This window comes from Mesitornis unicolor, unplaced genomic scaffold, assembly GCF_000695765.1.
Source record: "Mesitornis unicolor isolate BGI_N332 unplaced genomic scaffold, ASM69576v1 scaffold13620, whole genome shotgun sequence".
Classification (NCBI taxonomy): domain Eukaryota; kingdom Metazoa; phylum Chordata; class Aves; order Mesitornithiformes; family Mesitornithidae; genus Mesitornis; species Mesitornis unicolor.
Window position 1 is genome coordinate 1,295 of NW_010160345.1, and position 7,171 is coordinate 8,465.

Genomic DNA, 7,171 nt, shown 5'->3' on the forward strand with positions numbered 1-7,171 from the left:
GCAGCTGAGCTCTGAGCTGTTCTCAGGACAGACCCTGATGCAAATTAAAGCCATTTTGAGCTGCTGGGGCTCCTGCTGGCAGCCTTGCATCTGCAGAGCACAGCCAGGCCCTGCAGCTCGCAGCCCGTTTCCTCCCAGGGGAGGCTCTGCGGCACCAGCACCTTCCCAGCCCATCATGGGATAGAGGGGGCGTGTGCCCCTGTGCACCCCAAAAGCGCAGCAGAGCCTCCACCCTGCAGAAACCACATGCAGCCAAGCACCCAAAATACCCACCACCGCCAGCCCGCCTGTCTCCTGCACACAGGGCACTGGCCCCGTGCATGCGGCGTCTGCCCGCTTCAGCTCCAGGGCTTGGCTTCCCGCTCAGCAAGGAGGTCAGAGCACGATCACAGCCCGGCACATCCACTGAGTCTGCCACGAGGGCACAGCCACCCCACTATGGCAGAGGAGATGCCACTAAGGCATGGCCAGCACGTCAGTGGGACCTGCTTCGTGAACACCCATCTCACAGCTCCCTAGAGCTGGCTCAACCCTGCGAGGACTCCCACCATGTCACCCATGCTGTGCTGGGGGCTGCGGCAGTCAGTGCCCACCCCAAGGGCCCAGGGCAGCAGGGCAAGCCACAAGGGGTGCCCACGGATGGCGCTGCTGACCCCAGGACTCAAGGAGGGCTGGGTGCAGAGCCGTGTCCCACGCGCTGCCCCGCTCCCACACACGCTGGAGCTGCGCCTTATTAACACACGTTTATTTCATCGTGAATCGCATGGCAACCAAGCGAGAAGCAGGACCCTGTGCGCCCAAGCAGGTGCCTGCACGGATGAGTCCCCTTGGCTGTGGGAAGAGCCACGCTCTGAGGAGTCTGCTCCAGTCCCCACTTACCAGGCTGACGAGGACCCGGGCCCAGGCCTGGCATCAAAACAGATCAGGGCAAACCCTGTACCCAGCCCCAAATCCACTCTTTACCTTTGCATGGATGAGTCCCCTTGGCCGTGGGAAGAGCCACGCTCCTGGGGCAGCTCTGAGGAGTCTGCTCCAGTCCCCCCTTACCAGGCTGACGAGGACCTGGGCCCAGGCCTGGCATCAAAACAGATCAGGGCAAACCCTGTACCCAGCCCCAAATCCACTCTTTACCTTTCCAAATTTGCAGTGCTGCACATAGAGGATCCCATCCTTTACCGGTCTCTCCATGGCCCCAGTGCTGCCCTGGCAGCCAGCGCAAGGATGGGTGACTCGGGCTACCAGCAGCAGAGAAAATGTGACTGCTGCACCCAAAGCAACTGCATGGGGCAGACTTCCTTCTCAGCGACTTCCCCTTTCTGCTGTGTGGGATGAGGGGCAGAGGCTGGGCCACAGGAGATGTCCGTCTGTACGCCCTCCCCCCCGCAGAGGGGCAGTGGGGCAGAACGCGCAGGCAGAGCGCCGGAAGCACTGAAGGGACCGCCCGACACCAGCACAGCACGCTGTGCCTTGCCCCGGCTGCATCCGAGCACGTTTGGAGGAGGAGATGGGGACAGGCACCAGCCAAGGATGCGCAAAACCAGGTAAGAGGTCTTCGAGGAACTGAGGGGCTTCGGAGAGGAGCAATGCAAGACCCTGGCAAAGCCACTGCAGGAGGCTGGCAGGGGCAGCACACAGCCAGACACAGACCAACCTCCTCACCTGGGGCTTCCTCCTCACACTGGGCACCGCTACCTGCTTGCCCAATGTGCCACTGATGTAATGGGTTGTTGCAGCACAGCTCCAGACGTTTCCTCCCAGGGCAGGAGCTTCGTCAGGCTGAGCTGGCAACAGCCCTGGTGGCCAAACGTCTTGAAAAGGGGCCACAGCAGTGCAGCACAGGCCCCTGGGCTTGACAAAGATGAGAACAGCTAGGGCAGTGCTCTGGCAGAAGGGGAAGCAGGGCCTGCACAGGGGGAGCACTGGGCAGCCCATTCTCCAGACTAGAAGTCCATAGAGCTGTGGGCCAGGTAGTCCTTGCGGCCGATGTTGCTGACTTGCTTGGTCTGCATCGCCTCCAGCTTGGGACAGTCGGTGATGCGATGGCCCAGGCCGCCGCAGAAGGCGCAGCCCCGCTCACCTGCAACGAGGGGGATGAGGTCAGGGGGAGCTGTGCCATGCCAGGAAAGCAGCCCCCCACCCCAGAAGCAGAGGGGCTACACCAGCGTCTCCCCTCACAGTCACAGGGCTGGGCTGCCCGCACAACCAGGCAACAACAGTCCTGAGGCGGGCAGGAACCCCTCCAGGAGCTGGGCGTCCTGTCCACAGTCCAGGTCTCTCAGCAGCCCTGTGGGAGGTCCCTGTGCCAGCCCAGGGTCTCTCACCTCCGATGTCCAGCATGGTCTCGTCTCCACAGTGCAGCACCTGGAGCACAGGCGGCACCTTCTGCTTCGCCTCCAGGAGCAGGGCCTTCAGGTCCATAAGCACCGACTCATCTGGGGGCAGAGAAAGGGATCAGACGTGGCCCGAGCAAGGGCGGGGGGGCACTGTCCCATCTCCCCTCCACAGGCCATCATGACTCGTCCCTGCTTGCTCAGGACGAGCCCCAGTGCTGTGGTAGAGGCAGCTCCACTGCCCAGCTGCCTCCTACAGCCACAGCCCCCGCACAGGCAGCCCCCAGCTCCGCGCCGTTTCTCACCGCAGGCCTTGTTGATGAAGGTGGTGGCGATGCCAGTGTTGCCTGAACGGCCCGTACGCCCGATCCGGTGAACTGTGGAGAAAGAGACAGGATCAGGCTTGGGTGAACGCAACGTGACAGATCATCCCCCTGCCACTGCAGAGACCCACCCTGCTGCGCCCTCAGTGGTCCCCCATGCCCAGCTCCGCGCCGTTTCTCACCGCAGGCCTTGTTGATGAAGGTGGTGGCGATGCCAGTGTTGCCTGAACGGCCCGTACGCCCGATCCGGTGAACTGTGGAGAAAGAGACAGGATCAGGCTTGGGTGAACGCAACGTGACAGATCATCCCCCTGCCACTGCAGAGACCCACCCTGCTGCGCCCTCAGTGGTCCCCCATGGGGCCCAGTCCCCACCGTAGTTCTCAATCTCCTCTGGCATGTCGTAGTTGATGACGTGCTGGATGGCTGGGAAGTCCAGACCCTTGGAAGCGACGTCAGTGGCAACCAGGACATCCTTCTTCCCATCCCGGAAGGCCTCGATGGCTTTTGTTCGTTCTTCCTGATCTGCAGAGGCCCAGCAGAGAAGATCAGCAAGGGCAGATCTCCCAGTCCTACCTCTCATGGCAACCACTATGGCCTCAGAGTCAAGCACCACTCAACCAGGACTCCCCCAGTGAGAAAACATGCAGCCTTTCCCCAAATAAAGAAGCAGAGGGACCTCTAGGTCCCCTAGGGACCTGCACTGTGATTATACCCGCAGCATACAGCGTGGCTTTTCCTCCTGACACTGTCACAGCCCTTCCTCACACCACCACAAACTGCTGCACACTGGGACCTCCTGTGGCCACGTACCACCCTGGCAGGAGCGGGGTCAGGCAGGGGCACACCACAGCCCAGGCCTCCCCGACACCCACACTGACCTTTCCCTCCGTGGATGGCCACAGCTTCCACACCCTTCAGCAGCAGGTACTCGTGGATGGCATCCACATCTGCCTTCTTCTCAGCAAAGATCAGCACCTGCAGCAGCACAGACATCACGGAAAAGCGACCCTTCTGCAGGCTGGCACTGCTGGCACCAGCACAACCCCCCAGGAAACCCACTCCCCCTTGCTGAGAGCACAAACAGCAGCTCTGGGCCCAGGACTCACTCATACGTGGAGCACAGCTCACTCGCATCTACCCCACACGTAGCTGAGCCCTGCAGTGTCACACCCGTGTCCCCACTGTCAGCTCCACCCATGCCGCCCCCAGCCACGCTGCCACAGCAGCCAGAGCGCACTACTCACGGGTGGTGGGGTCTTCTGCAGGCACTCGAGGAGGTACACCATCTTGGCCTCCTCTTTCACGTATTCCACTTCCTAAGAACAAGCACAGAGATGAGTGGGCAGGCAGTAGAGAAACTGCCGTTGCTTGGTACCCCTTAACTTGCTGGGAAGGAGGGCCATGAACCCCACCCACCTCCTGGAGAAAGAATGCATCGAGTGCCCTCATAAACGGTGCTGGCCTCCCACGCAGGCATGGGGGAGCACCCAAGTACCTCACCTGCACAACGTCCAGGCTGGCAGCACCCGCTCTCCCAACATTAATGGTGATGGGCTTGACCAGAGCACTCTTGGCAAAGTTCTGGATCTTCTTGGGCATGGTGGCACTGAAGAGAAGGGTTTGCCGCTGGCCCTGCGCAGGGAACGCAGTGCAGGCAAGGATTTAGCACTCGCTCTATCAGGGGCGTGCAGGGCTTGAGCTTCAGGGCACTCACATGGTGCCAGCTCGGTACCTTAAAGTAGGAGAAGATGGTACGGATGTCCCCCTCAAAGCCCATATCGATCATCCTGTCAGCCTCATCCAAGGCCAAGTAACGGCAGATGTCCAGGCTCACCATCTTCTTCTGCAGCAGGTCCATCAGCCGCCCAGGGGTTGCCACCATCATGTGCACACCACTGTGGGACGAGAGAGGGCCACAGTCAGGCACTCAGACTGCCACCCACGGGGCACGCATCACTTTCGTCCCCACGCCTCCCTGAAGCCATCCAGCCAGTGTGCCACCCCTTAGACCCGTGCCAGAAAACGGCGCAGCTCCAGCCCCACAACTTCCCCTAGAAGGTCTTACTGCTTGATTGTCTCCATCTGCTCCTTGACTGACATGCCCCCGATGCAGAGGGCGCAGCGCAGCGGGGGCAGGCCGTCCTCCTGGAGCAGGCGACAGTAGTACTCAATGATGCCATGAGTCTGCCGGGCCAGCTCCCGCTGCAGAGAAAGACATTCATTCCTACACCTCCGCGCAGGGAGGATCTGGGATTGCCACTGAACACTGATAAAAGTTTCCTCCCGCATGTCACCACATCCACAACACTCACTGAGGGACAGATGATGAGGCCGTAGGGTCCTTCTCGCTTCGAGAACGGCAGCCTCTTCTCCTGCTCCAGGCAGAACATGATCACCGGGAGAGTGAACACCAAGGTCTTCCCAGAGCCAGTGAACGCGATGCCAATCATGTCCCTTCCCGAAAGGCTGGCAGGGAAACAGAGCCAACGGTGAGGAGAAGCGTTACAGAATGGCTCAAACTTCCAGGGCTCAGCAAGGTGACAGGACGCATCTGTCACTGGGGAAGGGAGCCCAGCTCACACAGCTGGGTGAGCTGCAGAGAGCAACCACCCCCCACTCTAGGACAGGGCCAGAGCACTCACATGGTGGGGATGCCTTGGATCTGTATAGGTGTTGGTTGTTGGATTCCTTTTTTCTTCAGACCCCTCAGGATAGCTGTCACAGAACAAGGGACACACACATTCACGACCTAAAGTCTTCCCACTCTATCCCTCCTACTCACGTCCCAGCAGCAGCTCTTCCACCAGTGACAAACACCCCCCAGGCCAGCAGCTGTGCGACACAGCCACCATTGGGAATTTAAGCTTTGACCCTGCTAAGGTGACACTGAAGATTCGACAGCTTTGCTCGCTAATGTCCATGTCCCAGGCGGACGCTGTCCCCTGCCCTGCCAGGCTCCCTCCTGGGCCCACCTGCTGGGAACTTCATCTCCTTGAAGCTCTTGATGGGGGGCGGGATGCCTTCCCCCTCCACCAGGATGTGGTACTTCTTGCGCACGCGATCGTGCCGTGCCTCCGACATGCCCAGGATGTAACGAGGTGCTCTCCAGCTGCGAAGTCAACACGGAAAGGTCGTGGTGCTGAATGAGGCTGGGGCTGCACAGCCAGCAGCCCCCATGGAGGCACAGGGGAACCCCCCACATCAGGCTCTGCTGTCGCACCAGGGAAATCAGGAAACACCAAAGGGCTTCACGGTGTCAGCCCAGGAGCAGATCCTAAGCCAGTGCCATGCATTAAACGTTTCCCCAAAATCTCAGTGAGGAGTCCAAACCTCGCAGCTGGGAACAGTCAATGGGCGGTGGACGGAAGACGCCAAAATCTTTTGGACAGATCTTGATCATTTCCCTAACGCTGCCTCAGGCAGCACTGGCCCTGTAGGCTACCCCTGTCTCTTCCTCCAGCTTAGTCACCTCCAAAACCTGTAGCTCCACCTCAGGTCATCAAGTTTAACATAAATGTGCTTTAGCAAACTTTACTGTGAATAAAACAACGTCCAAGGTGACTCAACATCCTTTTATCTTACATACAGTGGTAAGAAGCCAGAGGAAAGCCCGTGGCTGCAGAGCAGTGCTCCTCCACGAGGAGGCGACACCTCCAGAAAGCCAACCTGTTTTGTGAGACGCACCTGGTTTTAATTGGATCATCGTAGGTGATGCCCTTTGCCATCTCCTTCACCGACATCAAAGCTGCAAGAACAAAGCTGATGAGCTCAGTGCAAACTCTCCATCTCCAGATGGGCTTAACCTCAGCACAGAGCTGCTTGGGCAGTTTAGGAGACCGCGTTCTGAGGCAGAGGAGGAAGAGGAGCAGCCCTGACAGCCCCTCGGGGTACACGAACACCAAGTGCTGCATCCCAGGGGCCCATCCGCCTGCCACAGCACTGTCACAGCTAAGCCAGGCAGTTGGATACCAAACAAGGGATCTCGTTCTGATCTCCCATCCCACCCCCTGATGTGAACATCCCCGAGTGTTACAAAGTAGGCAATACGCTTACTGCTGCCCTGACAGCTCCAGAGACGGCTCTGGGAAACAGAGCTCCCGCTACTCACCTCGGCCCTCTGCCACGCTCTCCAGGATCTTCTCCTCCTCCTTCAGCTGCTTCTCCTTGGCTGACTCCTTCCGAGCTGGGGGAAGAGTCAGGGAAACAATGAGGGCCTTTCATCACCCCCTGAAAGCCACTCAGACCTGCCACCAGCCGCTCCCTCACCTTCTGCCTTCTCTTTGAGGTGTTGGTGCTGGTCCAAGAGGCTGATGTTGGACTGGGGTCCCAGGGGGATGTCATCCTCGTCACCCCGCTGCTCGCTCCCGCTGTCCCGCTGCTCCTCCTCCAACACCACCTTCCGCCGCATCTGCAGCAGCTTCTGCAGCTGGAAGGAAGCAGAGAGTGGCGGAGTGAGAGGCCACGCAGCCGGAGGGACGCTCGGAGCCCTCCCCTGGCAGCGGCGGGCCCTGTTACC

The 7,171-nt window shown here is 59.9% G+C and overlaps 2 protein-coding genes across 2 annotated transcripts in view; both read right to left on the reverse strand.

The window, feature by feature from the left end:
* DOK3 (docking protein 3) overlaps positions 1 to 1,188 on the reverse strand; it is a gene marked incomplete at its 3' end in the record, with an annotated part of 2,476 nt that extends 1,288 nt beyond the window's left edge. The window contains exon 1 of the mRNA XM_010189733.1: positions 1,132 to 1,188. Within this exon, the coding sequence (XP_010188035.1) occupies positions 1,132 to 1,188 (57 nt within the window). The remainder of the gene's footprint in view (positions 1 to 1,131) is intronic.
* A 712-nt stretch (positions 1,189 to 1,900) lies between these two features.
* Positions 1,901 to 7,075, reverse strand: DDX41 (DEAD (Asp-Glu-Ala-Asp) box polypeptide 41). The gene is made up of 15 exons (XM_010189744.1): positions 6,922 to 7,075; positions 6,764 to 6,838; positions 6,340 to 6,400; positions 5,628 to 5,764; positions 5,298 to 5,370; positions 4,968 to 5,121; positions 4,721 to 4,857; positions 4,388 to 4,550; positions 4,156 to 4,287; positions 3,900 to 3,971; positions 3,534 to 3,630; positions 3,028 to 3,177; positions 2,836 to 2,907; positions 2,322 to 2,432; positions 1,901 to 2,077 (listed from the first exon to the last, which is right to left on the reverse strand). The coding sequence occupies exons 1-15, from the start codon at positions 7,061 to 7,063 to the stop codon at positions 1,941 to 1,943; spliced, it is 1,713 nt and encodes a 570-aa protein (XP_010188046.1). The 5' UTR covers positions 7,064 to 7,075; the 3' UTR covers positions 1,901 to 1,940.
* Between the last annotated feature and the right edge of the window lie 96 nt (positions 7,076 to 7,171).